This window comes from Carya illinoinensis, chromosome 10, assembly GCF_018687715.1.
Source record: "Carya illinoinensis cultivar Pawnee chromosome 10, C.illinoinensisPawnee_v1, whole genome shotgun sequence".
Taxonomy (NCBI): Eukaryota; Viridiplantae; Streptophyta; class Magnoliopsida; order Fagales; family Juglandaceae; genus Carya; species Carya illinoinensis.
The window spans coordinates 9,367,344-9,390,732 of NC_056761.1; the positions used below are offsets into that span (position 1 = coordinate 9,367,344).

The 23,389-nt window shown below is 36.8% G+C and overlaps 3 protein-coding genes and 1 non-coding gene across 6 annotated transcripts; 2 read left to right on the forward strand and 2 right to left on the reverse strand.

Moving 5' to 3' along the window:
* Positions 1–11,847: 11,847 nt before the first annotated feature.
* LOC122278838 (1-aminocyclopropane-1-carboxylate oxidase-like) lies at positions 11,848–13,517 on the forward strand. Its single transcript, XM_043089042.1, has 4 exons — positions 11,848–12,011; positions 12,133–12,359; positions 12,452–12,785; positions 12,954–13,517. Exons 1-4 carry the CDS (start codon positions 11,907–11,909, stop codon positions 13,242–13,244), a joined length of 957 nt encoding a protein of 318 aa, XP_042944976.1. The 5' UTR covers positions 11,848–11,906; the 3' UTR covers positions 13,245–13,517.
* Positions 13,518–15,841: 2,324 nt separating this feature from the next.
* Positions 15,842–18,834, reverse strand: LOC122278837 (protein CLMP1-like). Of its 2 annotated transcripts, XM_043089041.1 has the most exons (2): positions 18,510–18,830; positions 15,842–18,367 (listed from the first exon to the last, which is right to left on the reverse strand). In XM_043089041.1, the coding sequence occupies exon 2, from the start codon at positions 18,114–18,116 to the stop codon at positions 16,065–16,067; it is 2,052 nt and encodes a 683-aa protein (XP_042944975.1). In that variant the 5' UTR covers positions 18,117–18,367; positions 18,510–18,830; the 3' UTR covers positions 15,842–16,064. The 2 variants fall into 2 exon arrangements, with proteins under 2 accessions (XP_042944975.1, XP_042944974.1); XM_043089040.1 differs by having other exon boundaries at positions 15,842–18,834.
* A 185-nt stretch (positions 18,835–19,019) lies between these two features.
* Positions 19,020–19,153, forward strand: LOC122280255. Its single transcript, XR_006229837.1, has one exon. It is a non-coding gene; the product is annotated as a small nucleolar RNA snoR111 (small nucleolar RNA).
* A 413-nt stretch (positions 19,154–19,566) lies between these two features.
* Positions 19,567–21,215, reverse strand: LOC122278840 (probable tyrosine-protein phosphatase DSP4). 2 transcript variants are annotated; one of them, XM_043089043.1, is made up of 5 exons: positions 20,798–21,215; positions 20,582–20,675; positions 20,241–20,298; positions 20,100–20,143; positions 19,567–20,003 (listed from the first exon to the last, which is right to left on the reverse strand). In XM_043089043.1, exons 1-5 carry the CDS (start codon positions 21,037–21,039, stop codon positions 19,818–19,820), a joined length of 624 nt encoding a protein of 207 aa, XP_042944977.1. In that variant the 5' UTR covers positions 21,040–21,215; the 3' UTR covers positions 19,567–19,817. The 2 variants fall into 2 exon arrangements, with proteins under 2 accessions (XP_042944977.1, XP_042944978.1); XM_043089044.1 differs by lacking the exon at positions 20,241–20,298 and having other exon boundaries at positions 20,587–20,675.
* Between the last annotated feature and the right edge of the window lie 2,174 nt (positions 21,216–23,389).

Consider the following 23,389-nt stretch of genomic DNA (forward strand, 5'->3'; position numbering starts at 1 on the left):
GCTTTTTATCATATATATCTCATATTTATTCACTTTTTTTAAAGGGATTGTCCAGCGCCTGTGTATTCCACAACTGTAAATATTATTTTTCTTTTAACTTAGAACCTCTTGAAATTCATTGCTCGAATGGTAGAAAACTGGGTTACCTATTAGTGAGAGAGGGCCCGGTGCCACTTGCTTGGGTATGCATCCGAGATCACTTGTCCCTCTCTTAACCTAAATTTTCTACATTTTGGGTGGAGGATTTCAGGAGCATGGATCCGGCTTTTTATGGAGTTTGTTTAGCTAAATTGGCAACAACATTAGCTGAAAAGGAGAAACTTGCAATGAATAAGAGAGGCAAATGCACAGATATTCAACTCACGACCCCACAGGCAGAGTCCCTCTGATAGATGCCTAACGGACAATGGGTTTCCAACTTTTGATACAATTAGTCCGAAGAGTACGTTTTTGGGCTTAACATATCCGCTATTAATTGGGTCGTTAGTAGAGGACTGGGCCAATATTTGAGCTTGAAGTGACTCTAACCCGTGATGAAGTTCCGCCTGGATTTAAGTGGGATTTGCCAGTTTGGGATTAATATCATAGTAGACATAGTTTTTGAGTGTAAATGTCCCGTTTACTCCCTTTAAAGTGTCCCCCACAGCTTAACCTGTTTGATACTTTGATGCTCTTTCGAAAGCTCTTTTTTCTTTGGGTTATTACTCTCTGGGAAGTGAAATTCCATGCCATATGATTGAGAGTGAGTTTGAAATGGATGTTTTATCGCTGCGTGCAAGGTATCAGCAATGGCATGGAATGAAAAAGCTTATTCTTTTTTGTAGGATGAGTGAGATGAGATGGTGGAGGTGGAGTGAGTTCGATTTGCCAAACTCAACTTTAGGGAAAGCTTCTTTTGCTTCGATCCTCCGGTCCTTAATTCCAATTTGACTTCTCATGCATCAGCAGTTTGATTAATAAAAGAAAAGCACACTTCCAATTTCTTTCTCCTTTTGGGCTGATGCGATAGGGACTCTGCATATATGGGTTGGTTTAAAGTTTTGCATTTGTTTTTGAGGTTCAATGTTTTGGAAATTCTGCTAATTAATTTCTATTTATGGAATAAAGGGCGAGGAATTGTTTTTGAGGTTGGTTTAATTTCTATTTATCCCCTCTTTTCTGTGTATTTCATTCAAGGGGCCACACACGTGTGACACTAGTCCCCATTACAAAAAGTTGTGGTCCAGTTCACCGTTCATGAGTAACTAACAAATTGCTCCTTAGAAACATCTCAAAAGCTGTAATTCTTGTGCCTCTGAGACTGGGAATATTAATCGTAGACTCGTAATTAATATCTTGATTTTCAAAGTTCTTATATGTGTATGGAACTGCATATATAAAGCATATACTATTTCGGCCTGCACTGAAATTAAATACCGTTTAAGACTGATCAAAGCAAGATATATGTATGACTGGGTGTAAAACTGATATAAACAAATTTAAAAGCTGCCATCATCGGTGTAAACAAGCTGAATTCGAGCGAGTAACGGCAGGTTAAGCCTCGTTCGTTTAATTTTTATTTGAATGAGTCGAGTTTGAACTAATTTATCGAGGTGGGTTTATGTATAGGAACAACTCATTTATTATTCAAATGAGTTCACGTTAATTCACAAGCTGCTTCATGATATGAATCTGTAGAATTGCAATCATTTGAACTCACGATCAATTTAAAAAATCATTCAAGAAAGCCATGTTGAGGAATTTATTTCAAGAACCTATATTATATTAAAATCTAGATCCATTAAAAAACTTTTTTCAAGAACCCAAATTATAAATGAGAATTACTACAAAAGTTGTGATTTACTTTTGATAAGTTCAATAATTCATTCAAGAACAAGAGGAGTTAAACTCAACTCACAATGAATAAAATTCATCAAATGTCATAAACTTCATAAAACTTCTTAAAATGAGGCTACAAAGAGTATTTAAACTAAACCTGAATTAAAACCATAGCCAAAATAAATATCTATCTTTCAAAAATACCCCTTAATGAATGGTGTTGTTACTACAGTAGCGCAGCTACAGTAACTCGGCTATGGTAACCCTCCACAAATCCTATTTCAACAAAATAAAACATATGTGAGCTAAGCATCATCAAGCCCAATTATTCTAAACTAATTCCTATAACTAATAAAGTAAATCCTTCTATAAAATAAACGAGTACAAAGCCTTCAATTACATAAACATAACAATAGGACCTAATTTATGTTCAACTCTTCCATTGTTTGTATCACGTTGATGAAAACCGATTCTCCTTCTCTCAAGCTCCATCTTGAATATTGAGCTCTTGCTAGACTTGTCCTAAATGAATTGCACAAGTCCTTGCATTGCTTCCTCGCACTTCTTAGCTCTCTAATCTTGTAATTGCCCCATTTGAAACTTGTAAAAGATTTTTAAAACTTGGTCTATCTTAGTGCCCATCATTCCGCTACTCCTCAAAATGATTCAACCTCGAATCTATACCTGTATCAAAGGGAAAAAAATCAGTAATATTAAAAATAGCATAAACATGATACTTACCTGAAAGATTTACTTGATATGAATTATCATTAATTTTATCAATAATTTGGAAAAGTACATCCAATCTACTTTTGTCATCAATCAAAACTAATGAGTAAGTGGACTAAAACCATATAATTTCAATAAGAGAATAAGAACTAGTAATATTCATGGTTCTATTATATGCAAACTCTAATAATGACAAATAATATTTCCACAAATGTACATGCAACAAGTCAATGAATGGCAAATAATACCCCCACAAATGTTTATACAACACGTCAAAAATCTTATTTGCACTAAATTGACCACTCCAATTATATGCAAACTCAATGAATGGTAAATAATACTCCCACCAATGGTCATGCAACGTGTTTAAAATTTTCTTTACACCAAAATATTCTAACAAACCACATCCATTCACAAGCAACTCATGCATAAGACTAGTAGGCTCACAAAATTTATTCTCTCTAATTAAATACCAATCTAGTCTATATTGCTTACCAAACGATATTTTTTCACGTACTCCATACACACTTGCAAAGTCGTCATCATCAGCATGCAATTCTTTATCATTTTCAAATCTCAATAACTTGCATCTAAAATAAAGATAAGATTATACCTTCTTACTAATGCATTAACCACAAAATTTTTCTCACCATATATGTATTTGATTACATGAAGAAAAGTTTCAATACAATCATCTCACTTAACATGCATTCTAGTCAAAAACTACCTTGTCCCTTCAAGCATGTCAAGGACTCATGTTCTCCAAAGAAAAATCGGGTAGAGATTGTTGCACCTAGCACAAAGTCAATATATTGCTCTATTTCTCTAATAGGTGGCAATTCATTAAATACACCGCTAGGAATCATGACCTTATATTCCTGCCACAAAGAAATAATAATATTAGGCAAATATTCGTTAAATTCGTTAATATTAAAATTTGTCTTAGTATAAAAACTTATTTCACTCTTTATTTTTCTCTCACTTTCTTTATTCTCGCTTTTCTTTTCACTCTGATTTTTCTTTTCACTCTCTTTTTTTCTTTCACTCTCTTTTTCCTTTTCACTCTCTTTTCTTTTACTCTCTTTTTCAACATTTTTTTTGAACTCTCGGCAATTGTTTTTCAACTCATTCTCTATTTTTCTTGAGGTTTTAGCCTCACCCTCATCTTCTCTCTCTCTCTCTCTCTCTCTCTCTCTCTCTCTCTCTCTCTCTCTCTCTCTCTCTCTCTCTCTCTCTCTCTCTCTCTCTCTCTCTCTCTCTCATTTTTAGTCTCACTATTTCTTTCTTCCTCAATCTCAATCTCATCCTCACTCTTTCTTTTTCGCTCAACCTTATTTTTACTCTCTCTTTTTTGATCAATTTCACTTTCTCCTTCTTTTTTTATCAACCTCATTTTTACTCTTTCTTTTTTAATCAATCTTAAATTTCAGCTTCAGTTGGTTCTCATGGACTTGTTTTGTGGTTAAAAGAGCAAGTTTGATTGTTTTGCCATCATTTACAAAGTTATATATGTTCTTGACCCTATCATAGATCACCCTCCTATCATATGATCACGTATTCTCCAACAAAATATGGCCAACATGCGTAGGAATTACATCACAAAGCACCTCATTTTTGTACTTTCCAATTGAAAAAGAAGCTAGCAATTGCTTATTTACCCTAATATCCCCACAATCATTCAACCGCTGCAACTTGTATGGTCTAAAGTGTTTTAAGGTAAGTAAATTCAATTTCTCAACTTAAGTAATAATAGCCACATTAGTACAAATCTACCATCAATGATCATACTACATACCTTATTGTTAATGTGACATCTAATATAAAAAATATTTTCTCTCTGTTGTGCGCTCTATATCATATATTTAAATTTGTGTATTGAGAGTATACCTGGTAATAAGAGACTCACATGCCCTTCATTCTCATACTCATGTTTAACATTAGGCTCACGTCTTCTTCTATATCTCTCACATTGTAGATTTCTACTCACTATACCTCGATGATCTATCTATCCTTCATTTCCCTAACACCAAATTCAATCGCTCAAATTGTTGTTGCATGGCCTGCAATACAAAAAATGATTTATTTGCCACCCCCTTCAGTGATGGGTCACTCTTATGAGACATTGTAATGCGCTACACAAAAATGAATTTTAGTGGTAAAAAAACCTCACACGCTCCATTACGTATTTATACTCAAATAGTAGCACTCCACTCATGTTTCACTCTTAATTGAATTTTTTTCGATAATGATCTTACACTCTCTTGCCTTTTACCTCAAAAATTTTTTCACTCAAATTTTTTAAGAACTAGTTGAACTAAATCAAGACAATACAACATTATTTTATTCCAACTAGTAATTAGATCCAATAGACAAGAATAAGAGAAATACGGAATGAATAAAATGACATGAGACTCAAAGAATTGATATGAGGAAAGAGTGATTACAAAACAAGATACCAACTATAATGATATATTCAGCCCCTTTGATGATAAGGCTCAATCAATTTTTTTTTTTCAAATTTTCTTTTCTTTTCTTTTCTTTTCTCACTAAATCAATCACAAACATCAATATTCAATTATGAAAATCAAACAATTATATTCAAATACACAAAAATTGACAAGGAATTAGAAGAGAATCAATAAAAAGGCACTTCAAACAATTGACAAATTTAGAAACGCAAGAAACCTTAGAATTTTGAAACTCGAGATGATGTAAATTTTGGCTACCCTAACAAACCATAATGACAAAGCAACTTTGGCAACCCTAGGATGAAGGAATTTCGGCAGCCCCTTTGTTTCTGCACTTTTTTTTCTTTTATTTGCAGCCCTAGAACAATGAAATCCTAAAATTAAATATGTAATAAATAAAAGATAGAATCATACCTAGTTGGAAACCAAGCTCTGATGTCAAATGATATGAACCAACAGAATTGGAATCCCTTAAACCTACAATTAATTTGAAAACTTACCAAAGAAAACCAAAATCAAGTTAATGGATGAAAAAATCTAAACCCGTTGAGGAACTCGCTCAAGATCCTAAATTATATTAAAATGTAAACTCGTAAGTTGAAGAACCTGCCTCAAGAACCCAGATTATAAAGGAAGAACGTCACAAAGATTGTGATTGATTTTGTATAAGTTCAATAGTTCATTCAAGAACAATTGAAGATAAACTCAACTCACAATAAATACAATGCATCAAATGTCATAAACTTCATAAAATTTCTTAAAATGAAGCTACAAAGAGTATTTAAACTAAAAACTAATTAAAATCTTAGCCAAAATAAATCCTCATCTTTCAAAAATACCCCTTAGTGAATAGTCTCGCAGCTACAGTATCACAACTACAGTAACTCGGCTACAGTAATCCTCTTGAAACTCTAATTCAACAAAATAAAACATATGTAAGCCAAGCAGGCACAATTATTCTAAACTAATTCCTATAACTAATAAATTAAGCAATTTTAATGAAATAAATAATCCTAAGCCCTTTAATCACATAAACATAATAATAGACCCTAATTTATGTTACATTCTTTCATTGCTTGTATCACATAGATGAGAACTGATCATCATTCTTTCAAACCCATTTTGAATATTGGGCTCTTGCTAGACTTATCCCAAGTAGATTATACTAATCATATATTGCATTGCTTCATTTCTCTTCTTAGCTCTGAATCTTGTTATTGTCACATTTAAAACTTGTAAAAAATATTTAAAATTTAGTCCACCTTGGTGCCCATCACTTCATTTAGATAAAATAAGTTATTTATACGGTAAATTATACAAATCTTGACAAACAAGCATTGACCTTTTAATCTCTTTTAATATTTTAATTATTCTCATTAGAAATATAGAGATAATGCTATGAAAATAATAATTAATACCAATTAATTAGTCGGGTTTATATGAGCTTATACAAGCTGTCCAGCAGCACTGCTTATATATACGAATTATATCGTTTAATAACTTATCATAATATGATGTTCACAAATAGCTTATATAATAAATGAATCAAGCTGAGCTCAACTTTGATCGAGCCTATCTCGATTGGCTTATCGAGTTGTATTGTTTATTATAATTAACGGCCCTTGTCATGCCATGGACAACAATTTACCTCATCCCTATCATAGACTGTGAGGTCAAGTACTACAATTCTACAAGACTGCAGTTTTCTTTTCTTTTCTATGTTCTTTCAATAAGAGCAACCGATCTAGAATATGTGGCTGATGACCAATTCTTTGTTGGGAATTTGGACCTCCAAATTCACCCCCCTAGGATCTACCCTTTGCAGGAATAACAAGAAAAATAGAGAAATAATAACAACACAAGAAATTTACGTGGAAAGTCCAAAACAGGAGAAAAACCACCAGACCCAGAGAAGAAAATACACTATGTGAAAAATTATTACAATCACATAATTTCTCTCCTCACCCAAACACACCCACAAAACTTTCACCACTAGAAAAATTCTAACTCACACCTCTTCCCATTTTACAAAATGGACAACAGAGGAATTTAACTAGAGTCAAAAGTTACTAGCTAAGCATTTGACTGGTGCACCTAAACTAAGAAACTCAAACCTCCTTATATAGGCTTGCAAATGTGCTCCTCATTCACTTCCCACCCATGTGGGACTTAAGTAAAGGAGCACACAAGTCAACATTCTTTGCAGTTACAAATATATGCAGGCTAGCTGTGGCTTTAAGCTAGTTTTAGTTGGCCGGAATGCTAGAGTAGTTGATCATAGTTTTGCTTGTAGTCTTGTAGATGACAAATTATGCCGCCAACTTAACTTGTACAGAAGATTGTGCTTTGTATGAGGAGATATGCATGCATTGTGACTTTCTATTAGAGAATAACTTTATGACGTACGTTGTATATATAGAGAGACACACACACACACATATTTTTACACACTTGATCAGCTTCATATTCAGTCTCCCATAAAGTACATACACCTGTATGTCGATCGGGTGCATTGACCCCCCCACATATGATCAATTGATCCAATCTCAATCTGGCTCGTAATTTCACGTTCAATCATCTTTGACCTGTTCTTTATATAAATATATATATATATATATATATATATAATCTTTCTGAATTGGAGCTCTATCAATTCTAATAATAATACAGTACGCTTTTTTCATCTCGAAAGGAACTATCCTTCTAATTAATTAGATCGTCATCAAACATTCTCGATTAACTCAATCCATTCAAAAGGAAAATCTAAGGGTTGGTAAACTATGTAGTACGTAACTAACCATGTAGTACTGTTATTTGCTGCATCTACTCATGAGACAGCTCTTAAAATATATAACATAATAATGGTCCAAATAATGGATGTTGGTCTTCTGTGGAGTCCGATTTTGTTTGTAAGTGACCCGGTGATGATCACCCGGTTGCCGGAAAAGAAATTGTTGCTTTTTTGTTTGTATGGGGACGAAACCTCGGTAAAACTTTTTGAACCGTTTTTTACTCAAGGTCCGACCTGCGCGCTGTGTGGACATATATATATTTTCTCTTTTCCTGGATTAGGGTTTATTGGTTTTTTTTTTTTTTTTTTCCTCTCTCTCCTTGTAGAGCTGCCTCTTAATCTCGAATTAGAAACAGTAACATCTCTGCAAGGAGCATTGTGGATATAAGCACATTATATATATATATATATACACGGAACCACGCGCGTTTAATTTGCAGTGTGTGATTATGATTTATGATTCCATTTTAGTTTTTTTTTCTTGTCGTTCAGAACAATGGCCACGTAGAAATAGAGCCAAAAGAGATGACTGAAGTGGGATCCATATATTAATATTAGACCACTTGTGATCCACTTACGAAACATTGCATGTGAAGTATGAATCAAACAGGAAAATCTCTTTCCTAGTATCCAAACATCAGTTCAGCAGTACTTCTCCATATATATATATATATAATCCTACATTATTAATGGAATGTCCTACATCCTAGCTAGTGCATGCAACTGTGCTAGTGCTGCATCTTTAATTGTGTAATTGCTACGTGAAAGAAATATAAAGTTTTCAACGGTGAACGATTATAAAGACCCGGCCCACTAAAAAAATGAGCAGAATATGAAAGCTGCCTTATCATTAATTGCATGGATGAGCTGAGAAGCATCAGAAATCTGTACAACTATAAACAAGAAAATAATTTGAATATATACAATAAAGAGCAATATCCTAGAATTAAGGTGAATCAGTGAGTGGAGCTAGAATCATGGAGAATCAACCATCTTCTTGATCACAATCAGGGGAAGCGGATTCTCCTCTAATATTGGCGATAATGGAAGAGAGAACACGCGCATGCAAAAGGCAACAAAAAATAAATTCTTAGAACTTGGAACTTGATCCAAAACCAACATATAATATATCTTGACAAGACGTTGTGTCCCTATTGCACATGCTAGCTTTGTGTTGCCTAGCCTGCACAAAAAAAAAAAAAAATTACAAAGGGACTCGATCGAGGCTGGAGCTGTAAAACAAGCAGGGGATCGAAAGACATGCACTACTGCAAATCTCTGATGAATGTTAATTTGGGTTAAATTCCCAAGCTTATAAAGCAGTTTTTTTTCCAGGTTTTTAATATTTGTTTTCCTTGAAAGGGTTTTCAAAGAATCTTGAGAGCACAGAAAGGCTAGGAAAGTAATCAAACATGAAGGATTTGGCGATACTGGGAGTGCCACCTGAGTCCACGAGGATTACATCGAACGTGCATGCATGGGTGTCACGGCCATGTATTTGTAGCCACATGCAACCGCCCTTTTATAATATGGTTAATATATAATTTCTTGAAGCTCCATGAACATCCAAATTAATGGGTGATTAAATTCACGTAAATTCCAGCCAATAAATTTTATGATCTTACAACCAAATTATAACAGCGTTACTTATAGAATTAATAATAGTAATCAAGCGAATTGATCATTGATCAATAAAATTTTGTTGATGGATCCTATAGCTAGTAATTAGTATATTATTGATTTAGAAATTAATGTAGAGAATCATCTTTATATTAATGATCTAAAGAAATTATTTTATGATCTAGCTAGAAGTAGTTTTGAGAAATGTTATTTTTTATTACGGATTTTATCATCTTCAGTGTACTCATACAATTTGATGCTGAGCGTCGTCGTACTTTTATATATTTTTCATTTTAATTTATTGACTTATAAAGCTACTTAAAATGCACAATAACGACGACTATTGTCAGAACAAAAAATAAAATAAAAATAGGATGAAGACAACATTGCTCATCGGCCTTTTCTAGCAAGTTTTGAGGGTATGAATTGTTTTAAATTCTAGGAAAATCAAGCGAGCAGCAGCAGTATTTATCAATCAGCACTAGCATCATGCCAATTAAAGACTACATAATTGAATGCATGGGACTGAAGATTTCTCTTAATTTGTATTTGGAATTATACGACCGAATAGCAGCTCAAATTCCCGTCGACTCAAAACCCTACGTATAGCTTTCTCTCACTTTTTTCCTTTTGTGAGCCCATAGCTTTCGATATATCGATCTCTCAATTGAAACTTAATGCCCATTGTTCAGTAATAAGCAAAATCAAACTATAAGCACAGAACCAGTAGTGGTCAGGAAATCAAAATTAATTAAGCCCTTTATATGCAGCCTGGCCTAGTTCATGTGCAAATGGCAGTCACTATAGCATTATTCCATGCATGGAATTCACTGCTACGAAGTGAAAAAAAACTGGTCTATGACTTTAATCTTCATCTCTTTTAAGCAACATATTGAACTTATGACCGCAAGGAGAAGAGATCAATACCTCACGACAGTTTTTTTTTGTTCTTTTTCTGATGATCAGTTTCATGATATCTATCTAAAATATAATGTAAATTTTGCTGGAGGGAATAACGTCTTACTGATCGACACGAGGATATATAGATCCAGAGACAGTTTGGGGTATGATTTATTGAACGAGGTTGTATGCAGTACTACTACATCTTATACACTATCTTGACAATCCATTTATATATATAGGACCATATATAACTTAATATTGCCAATTTAATGCCCACAGATTGCTACTAATTTGGTAGCTTTTTGGTACAAAAAACGTATTCTTAGTTTTACGAAAAAACCACTTTTACTGTATGATTCTCATCCAACCCATCTCATAGTCAAGTTATGTTCCCCATTGACATGTTATTATGAAGAAAGATCTAGATCTATATATAATTAAGCCAGTCATGCATGTCGATGGATTTGATAAGCAAACCAATACGCAGTTGCACATACACAACGAAATATATGTTTATTGTATATTTTCTTTCTTTTTTCATTTCAACCGATCATCGACATAGTTATCATGCATCTTAGTTGAGCAAAGTACTCCAGACAAGTGAAAAAGAAAATGGTTGGTTTACTGGAAAAGGTGGCAGCGCACCAACTGTGGGGTCAGTCAAGTCTCAAGAAAGGAAGGAGTTGAAGAACCACCCAAGTGGGGTCCCACCCTCCACCAAAGACCACAAACAAAGATAATGACCACAAACCGTGATCAATGTACGTACAAAAGGGTAGGGGTCCAACAGGACAGTGCTCACATTCATGCTCCACGAGTCCTGTTTCATGATCTTTTACCTAAATTTGGATTCAAAATATTTTATATATATAGATACATGGGCTTCTGAAGGAGCCCTAAGGATGCTTCTTTCTTTCTTTATTTATTCTCTCTCTTTTCCCACTCTGCTTTTTGCTCAAACCACAAATGCTTGAACAAACGTCCCAAGTGTTTGATTGGGAAAAAAAAAAGGACCAATTATTGCAGCTTGCCTCGCCTTGTCCCGTCGACTTCAAGACGTAGTACAATTCTGCAAGTAAATGTGGCTTTCCCAGACCCAAGAGTTAAATGCAAAGATACCAATAATTTACTGCATATTTATGCATTCAAAGTCTCAAAGTTATATATGCTTATTTCAGAGTACTTGAAGTACATATTTTTGGGGTGTTTTTTTCTTTCTTTCAATTATTCGAGCACTGTTTGATTAAAAATGTCATATAAAATGTCAAAACAACTATCATTTCTCATATTTATATAAAGTCGTACTGCACTACTCAAAAAAATATAATGCTACATATACCACTTTTTTGGTCTTCAAAGCTTTATAAATTAATGTCAAAAAATTTGAAACTTTTGTTTTCTTCTACGTGGAGATTTTTGGAGGGGGAGGACTACTTGTAGGTCCCCACCACTTACACATCTATTTTTGCTTCTTTGCCACTCCTGTAGCGCCTATAAATTGCGACCCTCACCACCCTAGTTCAATACAAAACCAAAAGGGTGCGAAAGATAAGATCAGGAGTAGAAAAAAAGAGAGTATGGAGACTTTTCCAGTTATTGACATGGAGAAGCTTAATGGTGGAGAGAGAGGAGCGACCATGGATTTGATAAAAGATGCCTGTGAGAATTGGGGCTTCTTTGAGGTACAAAAATTGTTGAAATAATGAAAAACTACAATTTGCTAGTGTTGTTGTGAAGGTTGTTTGAAGCAATTATATGCACAATCTTTGCTGATTAACTTCTGTTTTTGTTTTTTCCTTAAAGTTGGTGAATCATGGGATTTCCCATGAGTTGATGGACACTGTGGAGAAGCTGACAAAAGATCATTACAGAAAGTGCATGGATAAAAGGTTCAAGGAAATGGTGGAAAGTCAGGGTCTGGACGCTGCTCAGTCCGAAATAAATGATATGGACTGGGAAAGCAGCTTCTTCTTGCGCCACCTTCCTGTCTCGAACATGTCAGAAATCCCAGATCTTGATGAAGATTATAGGTTCAAACCACAGCTTATTTTTTCTCTAAGTAGCTACCAATTTTGTGCTACTTAGTATTAATTTCAACTGCTTTTTCTGTGACCAAGTTCAGGAAGGCAATGAAGGAATTTGTAGTGGAGTTAGAGAAATTAGCCGAGCAACTCTTGGACTTGCTGTGTGAGAATCTTGGGCTGGAGAAAGGATACCTGAAGAATGCCTTCTATGGATCAAAAGGCCCAACTTTTGGCACCAAGGTCAGCAGTTACCCTCCTTGTCCCAAACCAGAGCTAATCAAGGGCCTCCGGGCGCACACAGATGCCGGTGGCATCATCCTTCTCTTCCAAGATGACAAAGTCAGTGGGCTGCAGCTTCTGAAGGATGGAAAATGGGTGGATGTGCCCCCATTGCGCCACTCCATTGTGATCAACATTGGCGACCAACTTGAGGTATATATACAACGATGTATACATACTAACTTTCAAGTTTCAATTAAGGACCATTTTCATCTTAATTCACCGTAGCCTGCGTGTTCTGTTCCCTTTTAGTAACTTTAAGTGATGTTGGAATCTAACAAAGACAATTCAGTTGCTATATTTAATTTTCCCTTTGTGCAGGTCATTACCAATGGCAAATATAAGAGTGTATTGCACCGTGTGATTGCTCAACCGGATGGTAACAGAATGTCCATAGCATCATTCTACAACCCGGGCAGCAATGCTGTTATCTATCCAGCACCGACATTGGTGGAGAAAGAAGCAGAGAAAAGCAAAGTTTATCCAAAGTTTGTGTTCGAAGACTACATGAAGCTGTATGCAGGAGTGAAGTTCCAGGCCAAGGAACCAAGGTTCGAAGCCATGAAGGCAGTGGAATCCACTGTTAATTTGGCTTCTATTGCCACTGTCTGAGCTCTTAATGACACAAAGCAAAAATAGTTGCATGTGTATATGTTGTTTCTCAGTTTCTGTGGATAAGCATAGTCTTAGCAATAGCATTGGGTCTTGTCGTTTCTTTGCTGAGTGAGTCCTCATTATGTTTTCAGGCGTGCTCTGTCTGGCTCATGGTCAAGCTTTATGGTTCTCCCAGTAGTTCCTGTCGTGTGATATAAGTATGTATGTATGTCCTGTTGCTGTCGAAGCTGTACTGTTTAGAAAGTGACAAAAACTTATCCATTTAGATAAGGAAGTCCCTAAAGATTCTGTTTGGCGTATTATGCTTTAGAACATATTTTTGGAATCCAAATCAGACTCCATCCGTTTCAAAAGGAATTAAATATTACAGACCAGAAGTGAGACCATCTATAAAAGGGTAAGAATGCAACTACGTTAACTGATTTTATTTTTCTTGCATGAAGGTAGAAATATTGAGTCCAAAGAATCTCTGCTCTAGACAAACAGATAAAAGTTCAAAGACATTTGTGAAACCTCTTTTTTTTTTTTTTTTTAATGTGTTTTTCTTGTTAAGATCTCAGAGAAATAATGTTTTTCGTCTTAAATTGTATCATCCCAAATAAATTGGCTGATGTGTCATGTTTTAAGTAGCTTTTCCTTCAAATATAACATATAAAATCACTAAAAAAGTGTTGCATCAGCTAGTTTGACAGAAGATGATAAAACCAGGATGAAGAATAAAACACATACAAGGCCAAACTTCGGAAAGATGCAGCATCTAAGGCCATCATAAAGCAATGTTACTGCATCATTGGAGGCACAAAAATTGTTTATTACTTTGCCGAGCTTAGCCCTCAGCCCGAATCTAGCTCTAAATTTACAGTCCTTCCAAGTATTGGATTAGTTGGGAATACAACATGCACTATCCCATTCTTAATTAACGTGTTGCAAATAAGCATACTTAAAATAACAAGCATCCTCAGTATCGGAGAGGACGGTTTTTTTCTTTTTCTTTCTTCTTTTTCTTTTTAAAAAATCGCCTGTTTTGATAAAAGGGTACCTGAAAGTTAACCAGATAGTCTAAAGCATGCAGAGACTTCGGGACAGTAGGGACGAAAATAGCCACGAGCAGGAAAAAAATGAAGTTTGGAATTGGAAAGTAAGACTTGTTGAACAGAGGAAAACCAGAGACTCCAACACTGCCAGAACCATATGATTGGAAACTACTTGAAACTAGTGAGCACTAAAAACAGCTTTTAAAGTATGCTACTTCTTTCTTCGATCTATCTCAAACAATTCGGAGACAGACTTCTGAGGCAGGGAAACAAATTCCTAGAGCAAAGTAGAATCATGTTACTGAGGCTCTATCTATTCTATTTCCTAAATAGAAATAATCATTTCGACCAACTAAAAGATGGCATGCCCAACATGAATTCCTCATCATGTTTCAATTAACTTGGCCCCAAGCCATTAAGCGGTGGGCAGAAAAAAGTATTCAAAACGAATATGACATGACCGATCAAATAGGTGTATATAACTGTAAAAATGAATACAAGCAGATTGACAAGTTGCGTTTGCACGTCTCCGGATACTCACCATAAAAAAAGGAATACACGTGGATTGCAAGGTAATAATGAAAATATCATTAGCATTGGCAATTTTAAGAACAAGGCTACTTTTTATCCTGTATCTTATCATTCTCAATGGCTTATTAGATCAACCACTTAAATGAAATGACATTGTCTTGAGATGTGCTGCATTACCAAGTGTGACTAGGGATGTCAATGATTAGGATGAAAATGAGCATTAAGTTCAATCAGTTATGCTTGTATATTTTAGACATTTCGACCAGAAAAATATCGTCAGTGTGTGATCATCCATAGGTACCTTCTTGACTGGTATTTTTGAGAACTTCATCTAGGTTTGAGGCACAATCCACCTAGAAACATGGATATGTCAGAATCCCTAAAATCTGGATTGAGAAAGGCACATACCCTACCCTCCTGCTTTAGTGATATCACAGCACAACCACTGTAATACGCACCAAAATTTATGTAACCAATAAAAACCATAATTCAGTCATACGAATAAACGAATAAGTCTCTTCTTAAGTATTACACGTCACTTTCATAGATTATGTCCTATCAAAATATTGTATTCCATGCCATCATCAATAAGTGCAATGCACCATAAGATCGTGGATCAACGCCCTTGGTGAAATTAAAAATTTATAAACTAAAATGTAAATGTGACCAATGAAACCGCACCAATACTCATCCTGAGTGCTATAGCCTAAACCGCACCAATGAAACTAGTTGATGAAAACAAGTTACGAACGCGCTATGCAGCTAATTATACAAGTCTAAACGATTAACTAATTTATTATTGGAACCGGTATTCAAACAATGTTAAGAAAATTGCACCTTGAAATTTACGATGGAGAACTCAAGACACAAATCTTTTGAAAACCGCACCAATGAAACTAGCCGATGAAAACAAGTTATGAATGTGCAACGCAACTTATCATACAAGCCTAAACAATAAACTAGTTGCTTATTGGAACTCTCGGTGTCCAAACAATGCTAAGAAAATTGCAACTTGGAAATTACAATGAATTACTCGAGACACAAATCTTCTGAATAAATATTATCTGTTGGCACCGCATTTTTCATCACCAAAAGAAAATTTTCCAGAATTCCACCATTTTGATGAGAAAAAAAAAAAAAAATTCCTTTCCCCAGTTCATGCTCATGATTGAATGAGAAAATTAGAAGGTAGGCTCTGATGCAGATAGATAACATCACTCCAAAATTATCAAAAAACAAAAACCACTCCAAATCACTTAGTCGATACTTCATTGGCTAAATCATTCTTAGCTTTACCAGCCACATCAGTATCCGACTTTGGAACCCTTTCAACATCTCCTTCCACTGCATCTCCATTAGAGCAGTGGTTCTTCAGAACCATAGAAATGTCAGTCTCAGAAGCTCCAGCAAGTTTAAAGCGCTCAACAGCAGCATCCAGGTTTTTCTCCCAACCAACCAGTCCCAATTTGCTTTCAACTTGGGATCGCTCAAAAAGCATGTTGCCCCAGAAGAGATGAATCTGTGATCTCATCACAGCTGCTTGTTCTGCTGCTTCATCTGCTGAAATTTCACTCTGACTGCCAAGGCTAGAGGGCTCACCTTCATTATTACCAGTTTGTTTCTTTCTTCTTTTCAATAACTCTTCCTTCTTTATCGCACTTGGATCTTTTAACTCATTTGCCCTCTGCTCCTCCAGCTTCTCCCACATCTCAGTCGCAGCCTTCATCTTTTCCTCCGCGCTCTCATAAAGTTTTAGAGTTTCAGAAGAGTCCCAGCTTGAGAGATCTATCTTCTTAGCAAGTGCAAATGACCAATGAAGTTTGGCCATTTCAAATTGCTGCTGCCCCAGAGCAAGCAAACCCTCATAAAAGTCTGGTTTGATCACGAGTGCCTCTTCATATTTCTCTCTGGCCAGAGAATATCTTTCCCTAACCCAGTCATAAGCAGCTTGAAGCTGTGCAGCCACCACCTCCTTTCCAGCAGATTCATCCAAGGGAATGCGTTTCCTTGCCGCACACATATGAACATTTCCCCAGTTGAAGAATGCCAAAGCAGCCACCTCTTGAAACTTAGCAGCAGCCTTGTCAAACAGACCTCGGGCTTCTTCACTTGTTACTGTCTCCTCAAGTGCCTCGGAACAAAGCTCCATCCCAAGCTCATGTAAGTCGATATGAGCATCTGGGTCAATACCTACATGAGTGCGGAAAAGCTGAGCAAATTCAAACAACCAATCATCCATCTCCACTTCCTTGCATGCAGGATTTTCTGCTCCCAGTTTCTCCTTCTGATATTCTTTCTCTGTCTTATCAATTCCCACATCAGCAGGTTCCAAAACAGATTCACCAAGTGACGAATTGGAGCCAATTTCATCTCCCTTGTTTCCCTCACTCTCCATATCCTTCTCCTCTTCTTCCAATATAGGAGGCTCTTGCTCAGGGCTCACCTCCACAATATGCAATCTCAGTACCCCAATGGTGTCTCTCTTATCTGTTTCCAGATCCTTCGGTATGAGGCTATCCACATAAGACTCTGCCAATCTGAGTTCCCCTGAACAGGTTATGGTCACCAAATCACCATCATTGTCCTTGTATTTGATCAAAACTGACTTTGATGATGAAAACCTTTTGCTCACGATCTCTCTTAAAACTTTGAAACTGCATTTCATTGGCATCTGGGCAAGCCTTATGTCATGATCATAAACAAGCTTCAATGGCCTCCATTGGATTGCAGCCTCTGGAGCCTGCCCATGCAATGATACTAATGTGGTAGATGGCTGTTCCTTCTGATTATCCTTGCTTGGATTAGTAGGCTTTGAAGTACCACTTGAAGGCTTCAAAACAAGTTTTGGCATTTGTGCTTTAGACTCAGGACCGTTTTCAGAGGGTACAACCGCATGGGGCTTCTCTGGCTTATTATTAGGTGATAATACTAATCCCCCTGCTGCAGCATTTGCCTTCTTTGGTACTGGGCGGGCAGGCAAACACGGTCCTAATCCAGCAATTGGTGCACCACGAACTGCCGAAGCACCAAGGGCAGCAGGGGATGGGCGGCTCTGGAGGTCCTGCTGGGCCTCCGGTCGAGGACCCAATGCTGTCCTCAACCGCCGGGAAATTTCCAACGCATCCCCATGATTGGGTTCAGCCCCCAACAACACCTGAATATCCTGCATCGCCATTTCATACTTCCCTATTGCCTCGAATGCCCGAGCCCTCCGAAGGAGAGCACGGAAAAACCGGGGCTGGACCTGAAGAGCCATAGTACACTCAGCAATCACAGTTTCATAGTCTATGGGCTTCAATTGCATCAAACAAGCCGCTCTATTGCTGTGAAACACAGCTCGGTCTGGGTGGGTTTTTGGAGTAAGTCTGAGAGCATTATCATACTGCTCAAGAGCGCCCGCATAGTCCTTATTTTGAAACCTCTTGTTCCCTTCTTCTTTGAGCTCATGGGCTCTTTTTAAAAAGACCGAAGAGTCCAAATCAACGCCACCATTAGCTTTTGGAGAAGAATTATCACCGATTACTTGGTTTGCACCACCCTTCTTCTTTCTACCCCCTGACTTACCCATATAAAATTATAAATCTATCCCTCTCTCTCTCTCGTAAGTAATGCTATCAACGAGATATAAAGCAGCAATCTTGCAGTAGTTGCGAAATGAATTTATGTTAATGAATAAAGAGAGAGAAAGGGAACTTACAAATACAAAGGAGAAGCACAAAATTTGAAGCTTTCTGTGAAGATTTTATCAGTGCGTGGAGTCGAAAAAAGAGCCCCAGAAAATGGGTTGGGAGAAGATGGACTCACCGGGTATTTGACGAAATGTTTAGGAGCTGAACGTACGAGTAACAGATGGTCTCCTCATAGTCACCCTTATATTCGATTGTTTTCCCATTCTGCAGGGCAGGCCGGCGCTTATAACGTGACGCGTGGCAGTAAAGGGTATTATAGTATTTTGGCTTCTCGACGAATGGTGGCTAGGGTTTCGATTTGAGATCTGGAAGCCGAGGAAAGAGTCGGCCTCTCCATATATATAAGGCCTCCTCATTAGCAAAAAATTCTGAGCTTCTGTTCTTTCTCTACAGCCGATTGAAATGTAAGGGTTAGCTTTTCCGATGGGGTTTAGGAATCTGTCAACCTTGTCTGATATTCGCTGATATTTTGGATTTTATTTTGTTTTTCATTTCAAATCAAAGCCTCTGTTCTGTGTAACAGAAAAGGGGAGACAGGTCTGTGTCTCCTGCGTTCGGAAGAACATGAGGTATAGCAAAAAAATCAATGGCCGAGATATCGTTTCGATCGTCATCTTTTTTTATTGGCGATTCGATTGTTGCTCGTCCACAATTGTTACTTTCATTATTTCTTTTTTTCCGTGTCTTTTAAAGAAATCTGAATCTGAAAGCTTTTAAGAATGACTGAAATGGAGTTCAAATGATTCAGAAGAAAACAATTTTTTTTCTTCACTGCGCACCATCGGAGCATATATCAGTGCGGATGGATGCAGTTACAGATGCGGCCATTATTTCACTCTGTTAATCTTTTTTTCTTTTTTTTTTTCAATCTCTGGTAGATTATACATTCTCCAATAAGTGCTTTCAACCAAAAAAGAATTTTTTTTTTTCCTTCTGATATTTTGGTACAATTTCAACTTCACGATCGTAGAGTTTGAGCTGAGTTGAGCGTCTGATATTTGGGCTTGAAAACAATGGAAAGAAAAAGGGGAATCCTTTTTACAACTTAAGTGGGGATCATGGAAATTAGTTAATGGAGACCCAGATGATATTCAGTTTGTCCAAAAGTGTTCATACAGAGAAAAATGGATTTGTTTTTCTATGAAATAAGGAAAATTAATAAGAACGACAGCCAAGATAAAAACAACAAAAATAATGATTATTTTATGTCATCCACTACTTCAGCTTTCTATTGTGCTATCTCAATCGGTGGGCACTGTTCAAGCTTTCTTCCTTTGTGGGGAAGGAATGCCATATCCGTTGTTACGCCATGTTTCTCATCTTTTCGAGCATGAGAATGATATGGGCATGTGCTTCAAGCTAGAAATGTCAAATAATTCTATAAACCTCTGGTCGGACACTCTTGCCTTGGCGGCAGCAAACCTCTGGTACTCGTCGAAGACAGAAGAAAGGCACCATCTTTGCAATCTCCTTAAGCATCCAACCAGACAACCCGTGCGGTGCTGCACAGATTGTTTGTCAGACTTCTAAATTTCCCCATAGAAAGCAGGAAACAGAGGAAAATAAAAATAAAAATATAAAGGGAATGGTCGCTGTACCTTTCCTCGTTTGCAATGAATTAGAAGTGGGTGGTTCCTCGTATCTGGGAAAAAACAAATCAAAAAAATCAAAATCAGTGGGAGATCGCAAAAATAGCAAGTTATTCCAGAATATGGGCAAAGCTTAGTTGTTTGTGATACCGAGGACTACTTTCAGTGCTCCGCGAACTGTTTCTTCAGGAATGTTTACAAAAGGTTCCTGCCCACAACTATAGATTAATCACCATAGTTGCAGTGAGATGATCCATATTTATAACAAAATTATAGAACAAATAATCGATACTTGGTTTGTCAATAAAAGTCAAATATTATTTTGATTATACGGTCTCTTTTTATAAACTTTAATCATGAGATCCTGTTCGAGAAACAAACAAGTCAAATCAATTTGAAAGAATGAATCTGTTCAACTTCTTACGGACTCAGCAAACAGAGCAAGGACGACTCCTACAGTTAATCAAACAGAATCACATCCAAAACCAAACCTTACAGCTATCGATCCCGAACTGAAAAAGCTTAATCCCATTAGCCTTCAAAAAATCATTGTTCGCCTCCGGATAAGTTTCCGGGCATAAACATCTGGCAAAAATAATGAAATCACCACAGCTCTCTTAAAGTCGAATTAAGTCTTTAATGTTCGCATTAGCAACCCGAATAAATACCCGGGAAAAAATGTTGTTCTGGAAGAATTACAAACTCACATGATGGAACGGAGCCCAAGGGATTTCAAGAAGCCGAAGTTTGCGGAATCTGGGAAACCAGACCTGAAAACGCCATTATCAACCATCGCGAAGTTCAGGGGCGGAACCAGCAACTCATCCCCGCCCCTTTCGGAGTCATATCCGGCGCCCGAACCCGGCGAAACCGGAAAGCAGTTCCCAACAGTCGGAGACGGCGGGGCTTCGGTCACGGCACACACATCTCCCCCGCAGTTCTCAACCATGGATTTCGCGCAAAAATTTTGAAAAGGAAAGAGAAAGAAAAGAAAAAGAGGGGAACGGAATCCACAGGAATCGAAGGAGTTTCAAGGATAAAGAGACATGAGAACCTAAAAGCTTTTGGATCTGGCAGTGGAAAGAGGGAAGACAAAGTAATTAAAAAGGATGTTATATTTATGTTTGTATTTTTCTTGCTGTTTTTGTTTTATAATTTTTAAAAGGCTTTGCTTTTGCACGATGGAGACGCGGTCCTGGTCAGAGCATCTCCATTGGAATATCCAGATGTAAATATAAAAGGTTAAATAACTAACAAAGATAAAAATGTTTTGTATTAGATTAGGCAAATCTAAAATCAAATCAAATGCCTTTTAACTATAGTAACTCAACTCCTTCAGTCATATATGACTAAATACTATAGCTCAACTAAATGTTTATTTATTATTTTCTTCCTCTAGAAGCGCTCTCTCTTCTCTCGATTTTTTTAGTCTATCAAAGTAGTTGCTTTTCTCCAGTTTCTTGCTCCCGCATTGGATTGTCCCAATTTTCTTCACAATTTTCTCTCCATTTTCCATCTCATGCAACCTCATATATGTTTCTCCATCATTTCCATACACATCTTTTGCTCTCCCATTGTTTCCAGCCCAAAATCTGAGACCACTTCACCAGTTCCTTTGCATGAAAGCCACTCAAGCCATCTAGTCCAAATTTCTATCCTAGAGTGTCTGTTTCCTTCATACAAAAGCCACTCCAGTCGTTACCCATCAACGTAGCACCACTCAAACTATCTAGTAAGTATGTGACTAATTTACGGGCTTCTCTTCTAGTAATAGAAAAAGTAAAACAAATTTATGGTTCCAGTTCTCTCTTTCAAATTGGGTATATAGTGGTAGGCCTGTTCAATATATCCAATGGGCCGACCAACTTGTGAGATCTAATTTGAAAATGAACCAATAAAGTCAGATCACCGTTAAAGTCGGTTTTAACACATGTTGACCTGATAAATGTTGGGATGTTATTTTGAACCCGACTCTTCAATTTCCTTTTCAATCTCCACCCTCGCTTCATCAAACCCTAGCCCTCCACCTATCTAGTCCATGTCGTTGGTGCTCTATATGTCTCCTCCTCGCAGCTTCTGGGTGTCTTGGAAAACCGCTAAACTACCCGTCACTGACATAGAATCCATCATCGCTTTGATTTTTGCTAAATCATTTGGCCATCCAAAGCTCCCTAAGCTATTTAGTGCCGAAGACGACGAAGATGTCCTGTTTCGAACCTTGTTCTTGATGAATCCCACCAATTCCCACTTGTATTGAACTCGTCCACCATGGTCGCAGATTAAAAAGCTCGACTGCTTCTTTTTTATTTTTATGTTGTATATTCGCTCCTCTAGCCTTTTCTGATCTGGTTTGGCTTCACACTCTTCAACTCTTTCGCCTTCTTTGTTTGTTTTCTTTGAGCCTTTGATGTTCGATAAAATGAATGAAAATGTTTTGCTGCTTCTCGGTATTTATACTGTCGATTACTACCGTTTGGGAGAGGCAGAGTTTGTAGAAGTGATTTATGAGTAAGATTTGGTGATGTAGTAAACCAAACCTTTAGACATTCGATTGAGATTTATGGTTGGGAGAGAATTTTGAAGAAAAAGAAATCAAAGGAGACGAAGGGGGGAGAGGAGGATCGATGCAAAGTAAGGACAACAGGTTCGACCCGATCCGATAGTTAAGGTTTGGAGTCGGGTCGAGTATAGTTAAGGTTTGGAGTCAGGTCGAGTTGATGGGGCTTCCCTGGTAGGCCGGGTCGGGTCGGACCCAAATTATGGGTTGGATGGATCGGTGTGCAAGCCTATATATTGGTTCTCTTTTTCATTTTTCTTAATTTTATTGTCTTCAGTTTATGAAAAAACAGTGAATTTTTAATTTTTTTGTTGGCTTTAGTTTCTGGAAATCATAATAATTTTTACATGATAAAACCTCATGTAGGTATCAGTAGGGGATTTATAATCGAAGAGAATTTTTAGACCATGTTGGAGACTAATATCATGTGACATTCTTTTCAAAGTGAGATCTAGTTTTAATTATCTATGACACCATTTCCAGCAATAGCCTTTAGTACATATTAGTAACAGTTACTACAAGATTTGGCATGTCTTGTTGTTTTAGTGTTATTACTTATTGTCGATCAGGCGTTTGTAATAATTCACTCACATTGATTTTTCTATTTTTGCTAAGATCACATTTGGAAAAGAATTTGGGTCAGAATCTGGATACTAGTCCATGATAAGATCTCAACATTCTTGATCTTTTATTGTTGAGCCCTTCTCCCCGCCCTTTTCTTTTTTTATGGCATTTGGTACTT

Coding starts and splice junctions, on each gene's coding strand:
- LOC122278838 (XM_043089042.1), top strand. CDS start 11,907: ATGGAGACTTTTCCAGTTATTGACATGGAGAAGCTTAATGGTGGAGAG. Junction 12,012..12,132: donor AGAATTGGGGCTTCTTTGAG/GTACAAAAATTG, acceptor TTTTCCTTAAAG/TTGGTGAATCATGGGATTTC. Junction 12,360..12,451: donor GATCTTGATGAAGATTATAG/GTTCAAACCACA, acceptor GACCAAGTTCAG/GAAGGCAATGAAGGAATTTG.
- LOC122278837 (XM_043089040.1), bottom strand. CDS start 18,380: ATGGGTAAGTCAGGGGGTAGAAAGAAGAAGGGTGGTGCAAACCAAGTA.
- LOC122278840 (XM_043089043.1), bottom strand. CDS start 21,039: ATGGTTGAGAACTGCGGGGGAGATGTGTGTGCCGTGACCGAAGCCCCG. Junction 20,144..20,240: donor AGCACTGAAAGTAGTCCTCG/GTATCACAAACA, acceptor GTTTTTTCCCAG/ATACGAGGAACCACCCACTT. Junction 20,004..20,099: donor TTCATTGCAAACGAGGAAAG/GTACAGCGACCA, acceptor CAATCTGTGCAG/CACCGCACGGGTTGTCTGGT.